This window comes from Pteronotus mesoamericanus, unplaced genomic scaffold (assembly GCF_021234165.1).
Source record: "Pteronotus mesoamericanus isolate MK-2021 breed Mesoamerican mustached bat unplaced genomic scaffold, CSHL_Meso_final scaffold_705, whole genome shotgun sequence".
Taxonomy (NCBI): domain Eukaryota; kingdom Metazoa; phylum Chordata; class Mammalia; order Chiroptera; family Mormoopidae; genus Pteronotus; species Pteronotus mesoamericanus.
In genome coordinates, this window is record NW_026555326.1 from 12,448,659 (window position 1) to 12,472,013 (window position 23,355).

At 37.3% G+C, this 23,355-nt stretch overlaps 1 protein-coding gene across 1 annotated transcript in view; it reads right to left on the bottom strand.

The window, feature by feature from the left end:
- Positions 1-23,355, bottom strand: part of CHD1L (chromodomain helicase DNA binding protein 1 like) — an 80,132-nt gene that overhangs the window by 18,416 nt on the left and 38,361 nt on the right. Inside the window, exons 13-15 of the mRNA XM_054563282.1 lie at positions 4,848-4,962; positions 4,075-4,228; positions 517-676 (exon numbers count right to left, since the gene is read on the bottom strand). Of these exons, the coding sequence (XP_054419257.1) occupies positions 517-676; positions 4,075-4,228; positions 4,848-4,962 (429 nt within the window). The remainder of the gene's footprint in view (positions 1-516; positions 677-4,074; positions 4,229-4,847; positions 4,963-23,355) is intronic.

A 23,355-nucleotide genomic window follows, 5' to 3' on the forward strand; every position in this document is an offset into this window, starting at 1 on the left:
TCATGATTTACATGTATTGCTCCACTAAAAAATTAAAATTAATGGAACCTAAACCTCACGGGGTATTGTGAAGATTAAGTGAAAAAATAGATATACAGCATGTGTCAGTACACACTTTTGATTGAGCAGAGAATAATCAGTGTTAACTATAATTTAAAAAACAAATCACTACATGGAAAGCACCATACTAAGGACAGTAGGATTTACTAAAAAAGGAGATGTTTGTAAGCAAGGGAGGAAAAGTACAAATTAAAATCTTTGAGATTGATACTGCTATAGCATCAATATCATCAATTTGGTTGAAAGTTCAGCTGTAAGGGAACAGCCAGACAACATCCTGTCAATCTATAAAGAGTTCTTGGATTAAGTAAATCTTAAACAGCATACAAAATGAGAACAGGGCTGGGTAGGAAAAAATGTCCCAGGGAGCAGCACTGAGGACTTTCCATGGGAACTCATTTCATGTTCTAGCTTAGGGTGCCTGTGCCCTTTGTGCTGCTCTCCCCGGCTACTTACTTCCTTCCTCTCTGCTTCCTTCTTCTCCTGGAGGCAAGGCACGAGAGACCCACTGGCTATCTTCGGTTTCTCCTAGGATAGACTCCAGGTCTATTTCATCAATGGTGCTCCCCTCAGAGGACAACAGTTTATCCAAACCAAATTTGAGTATCTCGCCCAACTTGAATGGAGAAAACAAATTCCAGTCAGTTCCCATGAAAACAAACACTGGGTATCAGAGATTTGCTACATGGCTTAAGGACACCAGGCACATTCTTTCCCTGATGCTGGTTTTTCTTCTCTTCCCGTAAGAAATAAACAGGCCATTTAGTAGTTGGATGATGGGTAAACAGAAAGGTGATAAATGATGATCAGAGATGTTGACCGACAATTCTCATTAACAAAAAAACAATTTGAGCCTCCAATCTTTTTTTGTTTAAGAATAACAGTAATTTCTTGCATTACCTTAGCACTTCTGACTGAGTCTTTTTCATAAGCATTCCCAAGAGCCACATGAGAAATCAGAGATGCTATTAGCTACTCTCCCACCTCTCCTACTACCAAACTTCTTGGAAAGAGAAGGCAACACAAGGTACTTAACATCTGCCATTAACTGGGTTTTTTCCTTTGGTAATTTGGTTTCCTACCACAGTGCTCTATGGAAATCACCTTCGCAAAGACCCGTTACAACTCCTGATTGCTGGACCTGAGGGCCATTTCTCATTTTCCTGGTTGTTCCTCTGGTGCTGCGCTATCCTCTTCCCTCTTGCTAGTACCCTCAGCATGTTCCCTTGGGCTGTAGAAACCACCCCAAGAGTTCAGATCATTTTTCCCGACTTAAGCATCCTACTTCCAAACATGCACTAACTCTGAGATCCTAAGTCAAGCTGGAATCACATCTTGGCTCCTCATTCACATACTGTCCTTTTAGACTGGGTCAATTATTTCTAGATGATCTATTTTGTGAGTTAACTTGGAAATCTTAAGGCTTTCTGTAATATCTTGGAAAAAACTATGCTCTAAGCATGAACACACCCGGCTATACAGACATTGAGCCTTGGTCCCTACAACATAGAGACTGGCTTTGTCAACTGGCATCAAAAACAGAAGAACACCCACTATTTATGATAAGGATCGGTGCACCTTGTATTTACACTTTCACTTGTGAGGTGTCTCGGTCATTAAGGGGGCTCCATCTATTTTCAGAAAAGCAACATATTGCAGTAATTAAGGGCATTTGTTTAGAGGTTAGAGAATGCTTGCAATGGAGTCCTAAGTGTGAATGTCCTTGGGCAAATTACTTAATACGGGAATAAAGATAGTGCCTATCTCATTCTGCTGTTGTTCATATTCGGAAAAAACAACTGGGAAGAAGCATTTCATGTAATACGTAGCACACAATAAGTATTCAATAAGTGTTCACTATATTCTTCATCTGTCTCTTAGTTTCTACTGTGTTCTCCTTGTAGGACAATGAACCTCTTTTGAGGAGTTCAGAATCCTAAACAGCTTAGAATTATTAAACCACTCACTTTGTATACTATTGGATTATTTTTGTTTTACAAACAAAACAAAACAAACAAAAAAACCACAAAAACAAAACTGCTTTCTTCTGAGACAAGGACGATGGTTGTCACCTTTGTTTTTAGCAACCAGAGATAACTAGTACAGCCTTCAGAGAGGAAGAGATCAATCAGACATTAGAGCCAAAACGTAGCCTTCCAGTAACCATGAGCTGGGCAAGATTCTGACAGAGCCCCTCTCAAATGGCCAGTGGCCTATGATCCCACTGGTGTTCAGCTGTCACACGGAGGAATATCTGCACAATTTACACTGATGTGCCCAGCAGCCTGCTTCACAGGGACACCCTGACGGAATCCCCTAAGCTCTGCCCCCACTGGGAGAGAGCTCAAAAATCTTACTGACGACTCTTCCTCCTCCAACACTTGGAACAGGAGGCACTCTTGAGGCTGTCATTTACCCCCTCACCACACCAATGCTAAACTTGTCACTGTCAAGCTCCTGTGGAGAACTGGTATATGGAGAACTGTATCTAAGAGTTTCTACATTTTACCTAGTCAAGTTTTCATGCTACATTTGTAATTACCTCTTAAACAATGTGAAAACAAAGTGTACAGCTTGCCCTGACACGACCATGGTTAAACATGTACATACTAGCTGGGAACAAAAGGAAATATAGAAAAAGAGAAAAACACACTTTACTCTTTAAGATAAACAAAAGCCAAATGAGTGAACACATAAAATCCAGGGTAACTCTTTCTAGGGCTACTCCCAAAATAAATGAAACCTTGAGCCCTTCCTGTGAGTAAACTGACTCTTTAATAAAACCACAGTGAACCCTGTCCTTTGCAGAGCTAATGTGTAAAGATATGTACTAGCTTTTCTCATATAACCATGCTCAGTCTAATTCTAAACCTGGTAACTCTGCTTATAATATTGTGTAATTTTTTTTCTTATAAATACTTGTAATTTGTTTGATAAATTAGTCCTTTTAAAGCTGTTCTCACGAACTTCTGCAAATAAAACCCATTTCTTGAGCTTTCCTCTAACAAGTGTGTTCATATTTTATCTTTTACAGAAAACTGCTGACTAAAGTCTAAATGATCTCCATCTTCCTCAAACTTTGCCCTACCTTCTCTCTCCCTCATTCCTATCCTCATCATCCATGCTTAAACCCTAGAGCCAGCTTTGAGTTCCCATCTCCCGTTATCCACCTCTCAACAGTGATGCCTGTCACTTCTTCTTTTGCAATGTTTCTCACTCAGACCCTCCCACTGCTACTGCCCCTGTCAGAGATTCACAGCTCACTTCATGCCTGGATCTTTCAGGTATCCTAGGAGCTGGTCATCTGCTTCCAGGTCCTCATCCCTGGGTCATAATACAGATTCTGATTTTAACCCAAGGGCTGCAACAGAGTAGTGTGAAGCCCTCTTCCAGAAGAGAGTTTTCTCTAGAGTCTTCCAAGCTTGCAGTTGTTTCCAATCCAGCATCCCCTTCAGGCAATTAACTCTAGTTCTTTCATCCATTTTCCTATGGCATAATTTTGAATTCCCAACCTCACTCATCATCCTCTGAATATAAATAAAGTAATGTAAATCTCTGATCAAAGGGTGTGGGGTTAGGATGGAGGCATGAGATTAATCATTATTTAGTATGTGCAATTCTTTATTTTACCTAATTCTCTTAACATCCCACTGAGGTAACTTGCAGTACCCTAATTTTCAAAAAAAAGTCAACAGATTAGATCTGGGAAGTTAAGACATCTGTTCAAAGCCACAGTCAGTAAGTGACAAGGCTTCAATTTAAATCCAAGTCAGATGGATCCAAAGTGCATTGCTGTTCTATATTCTGCTGCCTTTTAACATCTTACTCATGTCTATCTCATACAGCAGCCTGCATGCAGTAGGTATTTTTGGAGAGAGAGTCTGGCCAGGGAACAAATGTGTAGTTGAGGAGAGTAGGTGGTTAGTGCTAGTTCTTTTCGTTTACTTTCTCAACCACAGAGAGCACTGACTATAAATCCTAACATATTCTGAAGTGAGGAACAATCTCTTATACCTGGAGGTCAGCATCAGCTGCAGGCTTCTGGGCTCCCAAAGTAAAATGGCCCCCCTCTATTATCGTGCTGGTGAGCTGCAGCTTGGAGGCGGCCTTCCTACAGATTATTTCTTCCACAGTGTCTCTGCCAATCAGCCGAATAACTTTAACAGACCTACACAGAAGTCAAAGGAGAGGAGGTAGTATCAGAGTCTGCAAAGATGGGTGGAAGCACACAAGGCTGATGCACCTAAAAGGAAATAAACCCAAAATGCCATGTTTGGTGCACCGCCAAAGAAACTGTAATCTGTAGACTGAGCATTTGTTAGAGAGATCTGGCCTCACAAAGGTTCTCACCGAACCTTCCCAAAAGAGTTAAGGAAGGGATGATGAGGTATCCAAAGTTGGGATTATCTGTGGCAGAAGAAAAAACCTCTGTTATATCTAAATTATCCTCAGGTCAAAAGGTAAGACCTATCTTTTTAGCTAGTTCCATAATACCGTAATTTCATATTTTAACTGAATTAGACATTAACTCAGGAAGGATGAGTTAAATAACTTCTGAAGGTTCCTCCTAGTCCTTTCACAATTTGTTTTACTCTTTTGAACAAAGTAAGTCTGGAGTGAGAATGTGCCCTGCCCAGTGAGTAGCAAACCTGGGCTCACACCAACCTAGTGGTCTCTCGGCCTGCAGTCCGGGGCTGTCACCAGGACTGTGCTCTTCACCTTCCTCCCCAACCCAGACCTGCTAAGGAGCCAAGAGGTGGAGAAGTGCTGAGGCTTAAGTCTCTTACTTGTTCTGGCCAATTCGGTGAGCCCTGGAGGCTGCTTGCAAGTCATTCTGAGGATTGAAATCACTATCAACAAAAATAACAGTATCGGCTGCTGTTAAGTTCATGCCAACTCCACCTGAAAACAAAGCACAAAGGAATGAGATCAACAGTACATGAACTGGAGACTAGAAAAGAAAGACACAGGCTACAGAGGTCAGACTGATAACCTGGAATTGTCAAAATAACCGGCTCTGTCCTTCAAACTCACCCCCATCTCCAACTCCAGAAGTTTTAGTGGTTAAAAGTGCTCCCTGACCTCATATTGCCTGACCTGGAAAATTCAACTATTGAAAATAACAGAATGAGGGGAACAGGGATAAACAGAAAAAGTGGATACTTAAGTTAATGCCATGAAGCCATTTTAAATCTCTTCCGTCTAAAATCTTGATTGATTCACTTAGAACAGTCTGCGGAAAAGGAAACATGCCCTTTCAGAAAAGTTTAAACATGAGAGAGCTCTTCCGCTGTGGGTGCTGTTAAGAGAAGAGTTCTTAACATTCATTGCAAATTTCAACTAAGTACGAAGATCCCTGATACAAGCTAATGAGAAGAAGAGAGGACATTTATTACAATCCTAAGCAGAGTAAGAAATACCTCCTTCTGTACTTGCTTCCACACTAATCAAAGAGAAAAAAACAAAACTAACCTCTGGACAAGAATATTCCATGGGATAGCTTTCTGGTCTGCCTTCAGAGCTGCTGGAAAGGGCTGAAGAGGCTACTTATGAAAATTAATTAAGAAGACAAATTACAGCTTTCTCTTTGACTAATATGAAAACTAGTACAAAAGGGACTCTGCTGGCCAGGGCTGTTATAGCCAGCTCACTGCTGTAATAAGCAAGCCTAAGGAGGCTTGTTCCAAGAGACTGAACTGACGACTAACTTTTGAGACAAGCTATGAACTCCATGCTGGATCTCAAAACAAGTCAGGCAGGAACATTCTAATTAAAGCCTTCACATAAAATTAAAGTTGGAATAAAGAGATAATAAAAACTGATTACTGAGAAATGTTAAATTATACCTTATCACTTTACATATATTAACTCCTTTAATCCTTACAAACACCCTATGGGTAGTTATTATTATTATCCTCATTATATAGATGTTGAAATGGAAGCACAGAAAAGTTAAGGGACTTATCAGAGGTTGGAGAGCAAGAAAGAGCGAGCCAGGATTCAATCCCGCATCATCTGGCTCCAGAATCTATGCTTTTACCCACTATACCATATTTCCCTGGCTCTTACTTCATTAAAGTGTTCATCATAAAAATAACCTTATTCTAGGGTTAATGTTGTCTAAGTTCAGCTCTTCTTCAATAAAAGGTCTTACATATTTGATAAATAAGCTTATTTCCATATTTGTTAGGGATATGTTCGTGAGCTATCTGTCATCTGGTGGCAAAATGATGCAATCACAGAAATATTTGAAAGTTGAAGGAAAACCTGCTAAATAAATGACAGTACTGCAAATCTACAATTAGAAAGTGATAGCAACCATGACAGTATTTGGAAATGGCACATACCCGGGGAATGTTTGTAAGCTCCTGAGTACTCTGTTTTGACTGATTATGAGTACTTTAAGATTAATTGAAAAAAAGAGGTCTCCAGCAACACTGAAAGGAAAAGAAACCAACAGAGACAAGAGGGAATGAGGGGGGTGGGGCAGGGGAAAAGGAAGGGAAGGCGAAAGTCAAGGAATATATAGCAAGGACTCATGGACAAAACCAAAGGGGAAGAGTTGAGGGAGGGAGCAAGGCAAAGTGGTGGGGGGAAGGCAGAGACAAATGTATTTGAATAAATAAATAAAGAAAGAAAGAAAGAAGAAAAAGTAATTCAAAGTTAATATTTTCCTTCATTAGTAAAATGAAATAATTTCGCATGCTTCCTATCATTTTAAATCTATGTTTGATAATTGTTTTATGTTTTAATTGAGAAGGTACTTGGAGACAAAGGAAGAGAAAAAAGAAAAGCTATGACATTCTTATATGTGTTTCACTGTAGATATATGGAATAAATAGACTGCCTATACTAATTATGGAGCATGTATGGGGGGGGTAGTTTCCTCCTACTGTTTCTATGTAGGAATTACTCTGCATTTTTAAGGTTAGGAAAATTCTAAATGTCACTATTTTCAAAATCCATTAAATGTCCTATTCCTAGGATATTATAAGAAAGTATATTTTAATACTGTCTTTGTCTTAATTTTGATACTTAATTTATCATGCCAGTGTTTCAGGTATTGGAAGGAAGACTGAGATTACAGGTGAAAATAGTAACCAAAAACCTCTATTTTTAATATTTTACTAAATAATAAAAAGTGTTTATAGTATATGGGACCAAACCATTCTGAGAAAGAGGGAATTTTAATACAGATTACTGAATATTAGAATTGTTTTAAAATAAATTATTTAAACTATAAAAAGCTTCTGTATATGAAGTACATTTCATATACACTGCATTTTCATATGTATAGTATTTAATTTATCTATTAATTGACTATAATATTAAATATTAAGGCTTCTCTAGGTAATATTTAATTTCTTGGACAAGTAATAGATTTTACAAACTATTTGTTATTTATTAAACAAATATTTACTGATTCAATACTACATTCTAGGCAAGATGTTAAGTCCAGCATATGCAATAGTAATATTTTCCAGTTTTATTGAAATGTACAAATATAAACTGCATATATATATTAAGATGTGCATGTGATAATTGATATATGTATATACTGTAAAATAATTATCACAATCTAGCTAATAAAGACATTCATTATCTCAAAAAAAGAGGTCTCTTTAATTTTACACATTTCAAACATAATGCTCCTCATAAAGATAAATAAAACTGGTAAGGCATAAATAGAGCTGTTTTTCCAACAATGAAGATGTTTTCTCCATGACTGATCCTTACAGTTTTGTCTAAGACTATGCCTGAGACAACTGATGACATGAATAAGCAGTTAAGACTTAAAACACAATCTATTATTTTGGTAGAGTGAGACAAAATAAATCTGATTATATCTTTTGAAATACAGAGAAAAGACTTAAACAGGTGAAACAATCTCCTTATAGTCAAGGATTATATCTAACACTTCTTTTATACACCCGTAAAATACTAGACGCTTGATAAATGCTTTCTAATTAAGACCAAACTCCCTTTTTATAAAGATAGACATTGATTTCTTTCTATAATAGAAGATACATGTTGCTTTAATTTTTCCTGCATCTACTGCATCAAGATTTAGGCCTACAAAAAATAAGAGATAATGAAACTAAGATTCTATCAGTTCAAAAATGATTTAAGGTCTATTTGCTCCATGTTGTAAGAATAATTTCCAGGAACAAATTTCAAATGATTTAACAGTATAATGAAAGCACTCTGTAATTGGTGAAGTACTACGTATGCCATATGTAACCTCAATGACTTTGGTTATAAAAATACTTTTATTAATAATTCTAAAGAGCTGGCAATTTCATTATAAACATTTAAATTTTTTAAAATTTTATTTCATTAAAATATTCTGTTTATGCTATTAAGAGTTGTCACAGTTTTTCCTCCTTTGCCCCCCTCCACACAACACCCCCTCAACCCCCACAACCTTATCCCTGTCCATGGGTCCTTAATACATGAACTTTGACTAATCCCTTCACATTGTTTCAATCAGTCGCCACCTTCCCTCTCTCCGCTGACAGCTGTCAGTTACATAATTCTATGCCTCTGATTTTATTTTGCTTATTAGTTTATTTTGTTTGTTATATTCCTCTTATAAGTGAGATCATATGGTATATGTCTTTCACCGACTGGCTTATTTCACTTAGCATAATAGTCACCAGTTCCATCCACATGGTTGGAAAAGGTAGGAATTCCTTCTCTCTTTCTGCTGCGTAGTATTCCACTGTGTAGATTTACCACAGTTTTAGTCTACTGAAGAGCACTTACGCTGTTTCCAAATTCTGGTTATTGCAAATAGCACTGCTATGAACATGGGGATTCATAAATTCTTCTGAGTTGGTGTTTCGGGATTCTTTAAGTATATTCCTAGCAATGGAATTGCTGGATCAAAAGGCAGTTCCGTTTTCAGTTTTTTGAGAAAATTCATACTGTTTTTCCACAGTGGCTATACTGGTCTGCATTCCCATCTTCTCTCCACATCTTCACCAGCATTTGTTTGTTAATTTATTAATGACAGCCATTTTGACAGGTGTGAGGTATATCACTGTAGTTTTAATTTGCACTTCTCTGATGGCTAGTGATGTTGAGCATTTTTTCATGTCTATGAGCCATCTGTAGGTCCTCCTTGGAGGTGTGTCTATTCAGGTTCTTTGCACATTTGTTAATTGGATTGTTCATATTTCTGGTGTTGAGTTGTATAAGCTCTTCATATATTTTGGAGATTAAATCCTTGTCTGATGCATCACTGGCAAGTTCCCTATTCATTTTGATGTTGGTCTCTTTAGCTATACAGATGGTTTTTAATTTAATGTAGTCCCATTTGTTTACTTTTCTTTTATTTCCCTTGGCCTAGGGAATACATTGGCAAAAATACTGCTACTCAAGATATCTGAAATTTTGCTGCCTGTGTTTTCCTCTAGGACTTTAATGGTATCACAACTTATATTTAAGTCTTTTATCCATTTTGAGTTTATTCTTGTATATGATATAAGATGGTGGTCTAGTTTTGCATGTATCAGTCCAATTCTCCCAACACCATTTATTGAAGAGGCTATCTTTACTCCACTCTATGCTCTTGCCTCTTTTGTCAAATATTAGTTGACCATAAAGACATGGGTTTATTTCTGGGCTCTCTCTTCTGTTCCACTGATTTATTTTTCTGTTCTTATGCCAGCACCACACTGTTTTGATTACAGTGGTCTTGTAGTATAGTTTGGTACTAGGTACTGTGATCTTTCCTACTTTGTTCTTCTGTATCAATATTGTTAAGGCTGTTAGGGGCCTTTTTGATTCTGTATAAATTCTTGGAATATTTGTTCTAGTTCTGTGAAATTTAACATTGATATCTTAATAGAAATTGCATTGAATCTACAGATTGTTCTTTGTAATATGGGTATTTTAATGATGTTAATTCTTCCAACCCATGAACACGGTGTATTTTTCTACTTTTATGTGTCTCCCTCATTTCTTTCTTCAGTGTCCTAAAGTTTTATGAGTACAGGTCTTTTACCTCCTTGGTTAAATTTATTCCTAGGTACTTTATTATCTTTGTTGCAGTAGTAAATGGGATTGCTTTCTTAATTTCTCTGTTAGATCATTATTGGTGTATAAAAATGCCACCAATTTCTGAATATTGACTTTGTATCCCGCTACTTTACCAAATTCATTTATCTGGTGGAGTAGTTTTTTGGTGGAGCCTATATGGTTTTCTAAGTACAATATCATGTTGACTGCAAATAATGAGTTTTAATTCCTCCTTTCAAATTTGGATGTTTTTTATTTCTTCTTATCTGATTGCTTTGGCTAGGACTTCCAGTACTATGCTGAAAAAGAGTGATATAAGTGGACATCCCTGTCTTGCTCCTGAGTAAAGTAAATACTTTTAGTATTTGTCCATTGAGTATGATGTTGGCCTTCATTATGTTGAGGTTTGCTCCTTCTATTCCCACTTTGTTGAGTACTATTTATCATAAATGGTGCTGGATTTTATCAAATGCTTTTTCTGCATCTAATTGATACAATTATGTGATTTTTATCTTTCATCTTATGTGATGTATCACATTTATTGATTTGCAGGTATTGTACCATCCTTGCATCCCTGGAATAAATCCCTCTTGATCAGGGTGTAGGATCCTTTTGATGTATTGTTGGATCTGGTTTGGTAATATTTTGTTGAGGATTTTTGCATCTATGCTCAAGAGAGATGTTAGCCTGCAATTTTCTTTCTTTCCTGTGTCTTTGCCTGGTTTTGGAATTAGGACACTATGGCCTTGTAAAAAGAGTTGGGGAATCTTCCCTCTTCTTGAACTCTTTGTAATAATTTGAGGATAGGTGCTAGCTCTTCATTGAATGAAGGGTAAAAATTTGCCTGTGAAGCAATCTGGTCCATGGCTTTTGTGTGCTGTGGGGTGTTTTTATTATTGCTTAAACTTCATTAGTTATCATCATCTATTCAGGTCTCCTGCTTCTTCCTGATTCTGTTTTGGAAGATTCTTTGTTTCTAGAAATATATCCTTTTTTGCCCGGGTCATCCAATTCCCAGGCATTTAGTTGTTCATAGTAATTTCTTACAATCCTTGAATTTCTATGGTATCATTTCTTACTTCTCCTCTTTCATTTCTGATTTTATTTATGGGTCCTCTTTTTTTCTTGGTGATTCTGGTTAGTTTGTCTATTTTGTTTATCTTTTCCAAAAAACAAGTGGCTGGATATGTTGATTTTTTAATTTTATTTTTAGTCTCCATATCACTTATTTTTGCTGTGATCTTATTTCCTTTCTTCTACTCACTCTGGGCTTTGTTGTTTATTTAATCCTTGAGGTATAGGGTTAGATTGTTTACTTGAGGTTTTTTCTGTCTTCCTTAGGTACGCCTGTAATGCTATAAACTTCCATCAATACTGCTTTCATTGTGTCCCATAAGTTTTCGGTTGTTGTGTGTTCACTCTCATTTGTTTCCAGATGCTTTTTGATTTCTTCCTTGATCATATTGTTAACCCATTCATTATTTAATAACATGTTACTTAATGTCCACGCATTTGAATGTCGGGTTTTTTTCTTCAGGTTGACTTGTAGTTTCAGGCCATTGTGATCCAAGAAAACGTTTGATACGATTTTAATTTACTTGAATTTCTTAAGGCTTATTTTGTATCCTACCATGTGGTCCACCTTTGAGAATGATGTACATTTGAGAAGAATGTGTGTTTTGCTTCTTTGGAATGAAATGTTCCTATAGATATCAATCAAATCCATTTGCTGTAGTGTGTAGTTTAATACCACTATATTGTTGTATTTTTTGTCTGTAATATCTGTGCATTGTTGGCAGTGGGGAGCTAAAATCCTCTACTGTGACTGGATTACGGTCAATATCTTTCTTAAAGTCCTCCAGATTTCCTTTATATATTTAGGTGACCCTATATTGGGTGCATGTATGTCTACAAGGGTTATATCCTCTTTTTGGGCTGAACCCTTAAGTATTATGTAGTGATCTTTGTCTTTATTATGACCTTTGTTTTGAAGTCTATTTTGTCAGACAGAAGTATTGCTACCCCAGCTTTTCGCGTCTCCATTTTCATGAAATATTTTTTCCATCCTTCAATTTCAGCTTGTGTACATCTTTTGTTCCGAAGTGGGTCTCTTTACAGACGGCATATATGTGGACTGTGTTTTTGTATCTATTCAGGTACTCTATGTCTTTTATTGGAGCATTTAATATTTACAATTAAGGTTATTACTGATAGGTTCTTATTCGTTGCCATTTTTTTCCCTTTGTACCTGTGTTCCTCTATTTCTACTTCGTATTAAAGCAGTCCCTTTAGCATCTCTTGCAATGCTTAAGTGTTAATGTACTCCTTTAGCCTTATTATTTTCTTTTGGGAGGAGGTGGGTAGCTCTTTATTTCACCTTCCATTTTAAAATAAGAGCCTTGCTGGATAGAGAAATCTTAGTTGCATGTCTTCCCTTTTCATTAATTGGAATATTTTATGCAATTTCTTCTGGCCTTTAGTGTTTCTGTTGAAAACTCAGTTAACACCCTTATCAGAGCACCCTTGTAGGTAACCAACTGTTTCTGTCTTGCTGTTTTTAAGATTATCTCTTTATATTAAAACCATGCCATTTTAGTTGTGATATGCCCTGATATATGACTCCTTGGGTTCATCTTGCTTGGGAGACTCTATGCTTCCTGAACTTGCATGACTTTTTCTGTCACCAAGTTAGGGAGGAGGGGTTTATCATTATTTCTTCAAACAGGTTTTCTATCCCTTGCTTCCTTTCCTCTCCTTTGTTATCCCTATGAACTCGTATTGATATATTTCATGCTGTCCCAAAGCTTCCTTAAACTCATTATTTTCAAGTCTTTTTTGTTGCTCTGACTGGGTGGTGGGGTTTTTTTTTCTACCCTGTCTTCCAAATCACTAATTCTATCCTTGGCTTCCTCTAGCCTGCTTTACTGTACTCCTCATTTCAGATATTGTATTCTTAATTTACAAATGGTTCTTATTCATACGTACTATGTCCTTTTTCATGCTGATATGTTCCATTGAAGTTCTTTGAGCATCCTTACCACCATTACTTTGAACTCCGTGCCTGATAATTTCCCTCAATTTCATTGGGCTCTTTTTCTGGGAATTCCTCCTTTTCTTTCTTTTGGAGGTCGTTTCTTTGTCTCCCCATTTTAGCCATTTCCTTTTCTTTGTTTCTATGTATCAGACAGATCTGCTTTGACTCTTTGTCACGTGTGGTAGCCTTATGTGGCAGGAATCCTGTGGTACCCAGCGGTGCAGTCTCATTGATCTCTTGATCTAGATATTCTAGGAATGCTCTTTGTGTGGGTTATGTCAACTCTCCTGTTATACTTAGGCCCTGATTGTAGCTGGCCCACTCACTGGTTGTATCTTCCCTCTGGCTGGCTGGCTATGAGGTTCTATCCCCACCACATCTTGTATGCTGTTGTGCAGGTACTGACAAAATAAAGCAAAACATCACAAAAACAGAAGCCAAACAAGCAACTCCCATCCCACCTACAACAGCAATATCAATGACAGAAGAGCAAAGAATGATAAAAGTGGGAAAAGAAATGGAATAATGGAGAAAGGGAAGAAAAAAAAAGAAACAAAATAAGGAAAAACCAAAGGAAAGACAAATGATTATTAAGTGGAGAAAAGGGATGAGAACTAATACAACTAATAAACTGAAAGAGAAAAACAGGACAAAGGGACATAGAAAAAGAATAACAAAAATAAGAAAAGGAAAGCAGAAGGGAAAAAATGGGGTAACCAAAGGTAAAGGTAAAATAAGGATAGGAAAGAAAAAATAGAACACCAAAAATAGAAAAAAAAGAAAAAAAAATAAGACTGTGAAAAAGAAAAACAATGATAATGATTAAAAGAACTAAGTTGAGATTCGCCTCAGCAGAGTTCAGGGCTTGCCTGCTGGACTCTCCCTCTGGATATAGCTCCGATGTGCCTGAAACTGGTATAAGACAGTGTCAGGTGCTGTCCAAGTCTAGCCCTCAGCAACTTGTTCAAAGCTCCAAGTGATCCATAGTTTGTGGCTGATTATTCCTGGCTTGAATGTGCCCAGGAGGAGCCAAGCTGCTCAGTAAAGCTGCGTTTTATCACCACTGGGTCCAGGTATGTGTCAACAAACCATCTAAGTCACCACCAAATCTGCCTCTGTCTGTCTCTGTCTGCCTTCCTGTTGTCAGCCTCAGACTAGCTGTAGACCAAACTGTTTGTAAGAGGGCTTCTGGTGGGATTGAGGGGGAGGGACTACTGGATCTTCTCTGGCCTTTCAGGCATCAGAGAAAGTGGTATGTGATCTCTACTACTGAACCACTAGTCTGAGTCTGTCCAGGATTATTTCCCTGTACTCAGCAGGGTGGGGACCCTAGTAGGCTAATGGGTGAGGCCTCCAGAGTCCAGGTTTTGGGTCTTCTGGAAACCAGGAGAGTGTTTCTATGGCTCTCCAATGAGGGGAAAGCACCAGTCTATATCCCAGGAGAGTGTATGGTATGGCTGCACCCTACAGCTAGTATCTGACACCCTGAGTTTGAGGATATTGCTGTCTCTTCAGCAGGTGTTAAACTGTAGGATGAGAGAAAACAAATAAAGAAAACCCACACAAAACTAAACAAAAAACCGAACAATCCAAATAAAATGGGAAAAAAAAGATGAAGGATTTTAGAGAGAGGGGGGAAGTGATATCCCACAGCGTATGATAACTACCTTCCCCCTAGGAGGGGCTTGCTCTTTTCAAGAAATATGGCTGCTGTAGAATCCAGGTATACCCCAGCACTGACAGCCCCACAGCTGATCCCCCATATCTCTCCTCAGAGCCTCTCACTCTAGACTCTCCTCACACAACTGCAGTCCTTGCTCCCTTCCCTTCGCTGGTACCCAAGGTGACTGGTTACAAACACAAAACCTATGTTTTAGCCCCTCTACAAGTTAAAGGAAAAAAAAAATAGCTTTGTCTCCAGTGGGCTTCTTCTTTCCACAGCAGAGAAAAACCCTGCGGCCTTTCACTGCTGGATGCTGGGTGGTCAGTTGATCCTTGCTCTGTCACACTCCATGCCTGGTGGCCCCATTTGTGGATCTGGTTTCTGTCCTCTCAAGGAGAGGCACCCACAGCCTTGCCACCACCTCTGTCCACCATCCGTACGCATGGAGCTGGACTCTTAATTGAACCCACCCTTCCTACTGGTCTCTAGGTGGTTAAGTCTCTTTTCAGGTGATCTTCAGTTTATTTTGGGTGAGTACTCCCCTCCTTAGTTTTACTTCCAGGTTGGTTCTGGAGGAGGTGTGCAACCTATCCTCCCTCTCCACCATCTTGGCCTCTCTATAGTCTAAAGCTTTTTAAAATCACAGTTTACATTCAACATTATTCTGTATTAGTTTCAGATGCATAGCACAGTGGTTAGAAGATCTTGTACTTTACGGAGTGGTCTCCCCAATGTTTCAAGTATCCAACTGGTACCATAAACACTACAATATTATCGACTACATTCCCTATGCTGTAATCTATATATGAGTGACTGGTAACTACAAATTTGTACTTAATGCCTTAGTCTCTTTCACCCAAACTCCCAAGACCCCTCCCCTCTGACAACTGTCATTCTGTCTATTGTATCTATGAGTTCTTTTCTATTTTTGTTTGTCTATCAATTTAGTTCATTAGATTCCATATAGAAGTGAAATCATATGGTATGTCTTTCTCTGTCTGACTTATTTCACTTAGCATAATACCATCTACACCCGTCCATGCTGTTGCAAATATAAGATTTCATCCTTTTTATTGGCTAAATACTATTCCACTGTGTAAATGTACCACAGCTTTTAAATCTACTCATGTATTGTTGGGTACTTAAGACTGCTTCCAGATTTCGCTGCTGGAGAATCAAGATGGTGGAGGAGAGAGTGGAAGTCACTCTTCCTCCCAGGACTAACCTGGAATTACAACTAAATTAGGGAAAAATCACCTGGAACAAACAACTAAACATTAGCAAGAGGAGCCTTATACCTCAGAGACAGAAGAATTGGCTTTAGCACAATCTTACTGGTGAGGAGTGTGATACAGACCTGAAAAGGTGGACAAGGGGCCCACGGGCGGCAGCACCAGAAGGGTATTGAAACGGCCAGCTGGGTCCCTCTGAAAAGAGCGGGATCTAAACCAAAAGTGGGGATCTCTAGATCCCCCTGAGCGGCACCAGTGTCAAAGGACCCAATAGCCCCGCCCCCAGGTGGGATTCCACCCCTCCCTGTGCTGTCTAAGCTGCCTGCTGAGTGCAGAGTGGCAGCCACAGACAGTAGATTCCTGGCTAAAGGGGGCGCAGAGAGGTCTGGAGACACTTGAGGAGAGACTGGGGACAGAGGCTATGAGGAGAGAACAGAGAGAGTAGCTAGCAGGATCCCAGTGCAGACTCCTCCCTCATATAAGAGCAGCGTGAAAACACCCAATAACCCCGTGCCCAGGGGGGACTCCACCCCACCCTGAGCTGTCCATGGTGCCCAGCTGAGAGTGGAGTGAATAGATTAACAGCTGAAGAAGACAGCCATGAACAGCAGATTCCTGGAAGTCTAGAACAGACTGCCTAAGGTTAGACAGGGTCAACATCTGACATCATCAGAGGCAGATCCAGAAAGTAAAAACAGCAGTCTCCAATCATAGAGGTTTACACCACAAAGTCGGGAAATCAAGACAGATCAATTTAAGAAGTAGAAGCAAAAGAGAAGAGTCTCACAAATAACAGGAAGACAAAGAAATACCCCCTACTTGAAGGGAGAGGAATCCCCAGAAAGAGAAATAAATGAAAAAGAGGCAAGTAAACTATCAGATACTGAGTTCAAAACAACAGTTCTAAGGAAGCTCAATAAGCTCAGACAGAATTACCAAAACCTACAAGGAAACTACAAGGAACTTACTGCAAACTACATCAGCATGAAAAGGGATATAGAAACTATCAATAAGAGACAAGAGGAAATGAAGAATACAACTTCTGAATTGAAGAACACAGTAGAAGGGATCGAAAGCAGCCTAAATGAAGCTGAGGACTGAATCAGCAAGCTGGAGGACAAGGTACAAAAAAACTCCCAGAAAGAGCAAGAAAATGAAAAAAGACTCAAAAAGAATGAAGAGGCATTTAGGGAAATGCAGGACAACCTGAAATGTAATAATATCCATATAATAGGGATACCAGAAGGAGAAAAGGATGAGGAAGGGATAGAGAATCTATGTGAAAAAGTCATAATGGAAAACTTCCCTAAATGGAGGAGAGAAAAAGTAACACAAGTCCAGGAAAAACAGAGGGTCCCATACAAGAGGAATCCAATGAGGCCCACTCCACCACATATCATCATTAGAATGGCAAATATCAAAGACAAACAGAGAATCCTAAAGCAAGCAACGGGGAAAGAGGTAGTAACATATAAGGGAGCCCCAATACGGCTAGCAGCTGACTTCTCAACAGAAACACTGCAAGCCAGAAGGGAATCGCAAGAAGTATTCCAAGTCATGAAAAGCAAAGGCCTGCAACCAAGACTGCTCTACCCAGCAAGGCTCTCAATTAAAATGGTAGGCAAAATAAGAAGCTTCCCAGACAAAAGAAGGTTAAAAGAATACACCTCCACCAAACCAGCACGGCAAAATATGCTAACGTGACTGCTTTAAGATGAAAACAAAAAAATTCTATGAATATCCAGTTCCTTTCAGAGTTGCAAATACTTGATATTACCAATATTTTTAATACTCATTAATCTGATTGTGACAATGATGTTATATTAATTGTTCCTTTACTATTTGTTGAACCTAAACCTGTTTTAGTATATTTCTTGCCTAGTTCTATTTTTTTTAAAAAAGCTTTAAGTGACTTTTTTGTATTCTTTATCCATTTATTGATTAAAGATTTGTAGAACTTTTTTCCCTAAAAAAAAACAAAAACAAAGAAACAAAAACAACCTATTAACCATGTTTTAGATGTGTTGCAAATACTTTTCTATTCTATTTCTTGTCCTTTAACTTTTTTTATATGTATATTACTATATAGTTAAATGTTTAATATAGTCATATTGTCAATATTTACTTTATAGCTTCTGGGGTTGAATGTTTTACTTCAGGTCATGAAACATATTAGTTCTATTTTCTTTTAAAATGCCTTAGATTCTACATATTGATTTTTAACTCATCTCAGTATTACTTGTACAATGTGTGAAATAGGGCTCTTTATTTGTTTTATTTCAAGTAATAGTGGTCCACACACCTTATTTATTGAATAATCCTTATTTTATCCATTGATTTGAAATATCAACTTAATCATATATTATACTGTTAGATATATACGTTTGTCTCTAGAATGTTCATTAATATTTCATTGATCTACTTGATTATTTCTGTGCTGGTGTGCTATTTAATTGCTGAGACTTTATAATGGTTTTAAATTTTTTAAAATATTTTATAATTAACTTTGACATTAAAAAAATAAAATCAATCTGCATTTAAGAAAGATAGAAAGAAAAGAAAGGAAGGAAGGAAGGAAGGAAGGAAGGAAGGAAGGAAGGAAGGAAGGAAGGAAGGAAGGAAGGAAGGAAGGAAGGGAGGGAGGAAGGAAGGAAGGAGCAGGGAGAGAGAGAGAGAGAGAGATGGAACTCCTACCTTTTGTGACAGCATGGCTGTAACTGGAGAATATTAAACTAAGTGAAATAAGCCAGTTGATGAAAGACAAATACCATATGATCTCACCTATAAGTGGACTCTATTCAACAAAATAAACTAATGAACAAAAGAAACCACAGGCACAGAAACACGGAGCAGACTGAAAGTGACCAGAGGGGAGGGGGAAAGAGGACAGTGGTGGAAAGAAGGGGAAGGGACTAGACAAAGAACATGTATGAATGATCCATGGACATGGACAACAGAGTGGGAATTGACTTTAGGAGTGGGGGTAGGGTGGGGTGGGGTGGGTGGAGGGAGGCAATGGGGGAAAAATTGAGACAAGTGTAATAGAATAAACATGATTTATAAATTAAAAAAAAATAAAAACGCATGCAAAAAAATACAATAAAATGGAAGGCAAAAAAAAAAAAAAAAAGATTGCTTCCAAATACTGGCTATTATAAATAATGCTGCAATGAACATAGGGATGTATATATATTTTTTGAGAGTTTCAGATTTCTTCAGTTATATTCCTGGAGTTTAATCACTGGATCATAAGGCAGTTCTATTTTTAATTTTGGGAGATAACTCCACACTGTTTTCCACAGTAGCTGCACCAATCTATATTCCCACCAAGAGTTCATAAAGTTTCCCTTTTCTCCACATCTTTAAGGACACTTGTTTGTTGATTTATTGGTGACAGCCATTCTGAGAGATTCGAGGTGGTATCTCATTGTGATTTTTATTTGCATTTCTCTAACGATTAGTGAAAATTGAGCAACTTTTCATGTCTATTGGCCATCCATATGTCTTACTTGGAGAAGTGTCTATTCAGGCTTTCTCCCCTCTTTTAGTTGGGTTTATTGTCTGTTGTTAAGTTCCCTGAGTTCTTTATAAATTCTGGATATGAACCCCTTATTAGATGTATCTTTGGAGAATATCTTCTCCCATCTCCATACACAGTCTTTTAGTTTTCTTGATGGTTTCCTTTGCTCTGCAAAATACTTTTAGTTTGGTGTAATCCCATTTGTTTATTTTTTTTCCTTGAGTTTCCCTTGTGCGAGTAGATATATCAGATAAAATATTGCTATGAGCAATGTCCAATATCTTACTGCCAATGTTTTCTTCAAGGAATAGTATGGTTTCAAGTCTTACATTTAAGTCTTTAACCCATTTTGAGTTTATTCTTGTACATGGTATAAGAAGGTGGACTAGTTCATTTTTTTTTTCTGCATTTCTCCCTTCAATTTTCCCAGCACCATTTTTTGAATACACTATCTATACCCCATTGCAAGTTCTTGCCTCCTTTGTCAAATATTAATTGGCCAAAAAGGCATGGATTGTTTATGGGCTCTCTATTCTGTTCTGTTGGTTTATATCTTTTATGCCACTCTCATGCTGTTTTGATTACTGTGGCCTTGTAATATAGTTTGATATCAGGTAACGTGATACTTCCAATGCTGTTCTTCTTTCTCAAGATTTCTATGGCTATTCAGGGTTGCTTTGTTGTTTTTTGGTTGGTGGTTGGTTTGGTTTTTTTTTTGTTCCACAAAAAATTTTGGATTACTCAATTCATTTGGTAAAGTACACTATTGGTATATTGATAAAATTTGCACTGAATCTATAAATTGCTTTGCATAGTATGAACATTTTAATTATGTTAATTCTTCCTGTCCATGAACACAGCATATGCTTCCACTTATTTGTATCTTGTTCAATTACTTTCTTCAGGATGTTATAATTTTCTAAGTACAGATCTTTTACCTCCTGGATTAAATTTATTCCTAGGCACTTAATTTTTTGATACAAAAATAAATGGGATTGTTTTCTTAATTTCCCTTTCTGATAATTCATTATTGGTATAGAAAATGAACCAATTTCTGAATATTTTGTATACTGCTACCTTATTGATTTATAAGTTCTGGTAGATTCTGGTGAGATATTTAGGTTTTTCTATATACAGTATCATTTCATCTGCAAATAATGAGTTTTACTTCATCCTTTCCAATTTGGATGTCTTTATTTCTCTTTGTCTAATTCCTGTGGCTAAGACTTCCAGTACTATGTTGAATAAGAATGGTGAAAGTGGACATCCCTGTCTTGCTCCTGACTTAAAGAAATAGTTTATTCTGCAATGAATATGATGTTGGTTGTGGGTTTATCATTCACGGCCTTTATTATGTTGAGGTATATTCCCTCTATTCCCACATTACTTATAAGTTTTTATCATAAATCGGTGATTTTTGTAAAATGTTTTTCCTGCATGTATTGATATGATTATATGATTTTTATCCTTCATTTTGTTTATGTGGTATATAATATAAACTGCTTTGTAGATATTGTAGAAATCCTGCATCCCCGAAATAAATCCCACTTGATCATGGTGTATGTTTTTGATGTTCTGCTGAATTCAATGTTAGTATTTTGAGAATTTTTGCATCTATATGTCCATCAGGGATGTGGGCCTATAATATTCTTTCTTTGTTATGTCTTGGTCTGGTTTTGGAATTACGATAATGCTAGCCTTGTAAAATGAGTTTGGGAGTCTTCCCGCCTATAGAATTTTTTGAAATAGTTTCAGAAGGATAGGTGTTAGTTCTTCTTGAAATATTTGGTAAAATTCACCTGTGAAGCCAGCCCAGGTCTTTTTATTTTTTGAGTCTGTTTGTTTTTCCACAGCTTTGATTTTATTAGTTGTAATCAGTCTGTTCAGGTTTCCTGTACCTTCTTGATTCACTTTTGGATGACTGAATGTTTCTAGTAATTTATTTATTTATTTCAGTTTGTCCAGATTTCGCATAGAGTTGTTCATCATATTTTCCTATAATTCTTTGTATTTCTGTGGTGTCAGTTATTACTTCTCACTTTCAGTTCCAGTTTTATTTGGGTTGTCTTATTCTGTTTCTTGATGGGTTGGTTAAAAGTTTATCAATCTTGTTTATCCTTTCAAAGAACCAAGTCTTGATTTCATTGATATTTAGAATTATTGTTTTGGATTGTATTTTATTTCTTTTTTTTTTTAATTCTTCATAGGAGAGTTAAATATATCTTTTTTTTATTTACTTTTTAAATACATTTGTCTCTGCCTCCCCCCCACCACATTCCCTTGCCCCCTCCCTCCTTCCCTCCCTCAGCTCTTCCCCTTTGGTTTTGTCCATGAGTCCTTGCTATATGTTCCTTGACTTTCCCCTTCCTTTCCCTTTCCCTGCCCCCGTCCTTCCCTCTTGTCTCTGTTGATTTCTTTTCCTTTCAGTGTAGCTGGTCATATTTTCCTTTTGTTTATTTCTTAGGATATTTATTATTTCATTCCTTCTATTCAACTTGGACTTTGTTGTTCTTTTTCTAGTTCATTTAGGTGTAAGGTTAGATTGTTTGAGACTTTTCTTGCTTCTTGACGTGGGTGAGTATTGGAATAAATTTCCCTCTTTGGACTGCTTTCATTGTGTCCCATAGAATTCTGGGTGTTGTGTTGGTTTTTTCCTTTTTCATTTGTCTCAAAGTAACTTCTGATATTTTCCTGGATCTCATTTTTAATCCATTCATTGCTTAGTGATATGTTATTCAGCCTCCATATGTATGTATGTTTGTTCATTTCTTCCCTGTATTTGATTTCTTGTTTCATAGCATTGTGGTCTGAGAAAATACTTGACATTTCAATCTTCTGAAATTTACTGAGACTTGTTTCATGCCCAAACACGTTGTCTGCACCAGAAAATGTTCCACATGCACTTGAACAGAATGTATATTCTGCTGCTTTGGGGTGAAATGCTCTAAAAATATCAATTAAATTCATCTTGTCTCATGTCATTTATGGTCAGTGTTCCCTGTTAGTATTTTTTTTCAGGAAGATCTATCCATTAATGTCAGTGGAGAGTTAAAATCTCCTACTATGATTGTGTTACTGTCAGTTTCTCCCTTTATGCCCATCAAAGTTTGATTTATATATTTAGGTGCTCCTATGTTGAGTGAATAAAATGTTTGCAAGGGTTATATCCTCTTGTTGGATTGATCCCTTTATCATTATGTAATGCCCTTTCTTGTCACATATCATAGACTTTCTTCTGAAATCTATTCTATGTGTTGCAACCCCAGTTTTTTTCCTTTCCATTTGTATGAAGTATCTTTTTCTATCCCTTTACATTCAGTCTGTATCTTTCGTTTTGAGGTGGATCTCTTGCAGACAGCATATTTGTGGGTCTTGTTTTCTTATCCATTCAGCTATCCCATGTCTTTTGATTGGAACTTTAAGCTATTTAAGTCAAAGTGATTATTGATAGGTATGTATTTATTCCCATTTTATTCTTTATAACTATTTTTCTTTTTCTGTCCCCTAAAAGAAGACCCTTTAACATTTACTGTAATACTAGTTTGCTGGTGTGAGCTCCTTTAGCTTTTTCTTGTTGGGAAGCTCTTTATTTCCTCTTCAATTTTAAGTGACAGCCTTGCAGTAGTTTTGCTGCAGGTCCTTTCTTTTCATCACTGAGAATATTTTACACCAATCTTTTCCACTCTGTAGTGGTCTACTGAGAAAACAGTTGAGTATTATGGGTGCTCCCTTGCAGGTTATTAACTGCTTTTTGTTTCCTTGCTGCTCTTAAGACTCTCTCTTTGTGTTTTATCTTTGCCATTTTAATTATGATGTATTTTGA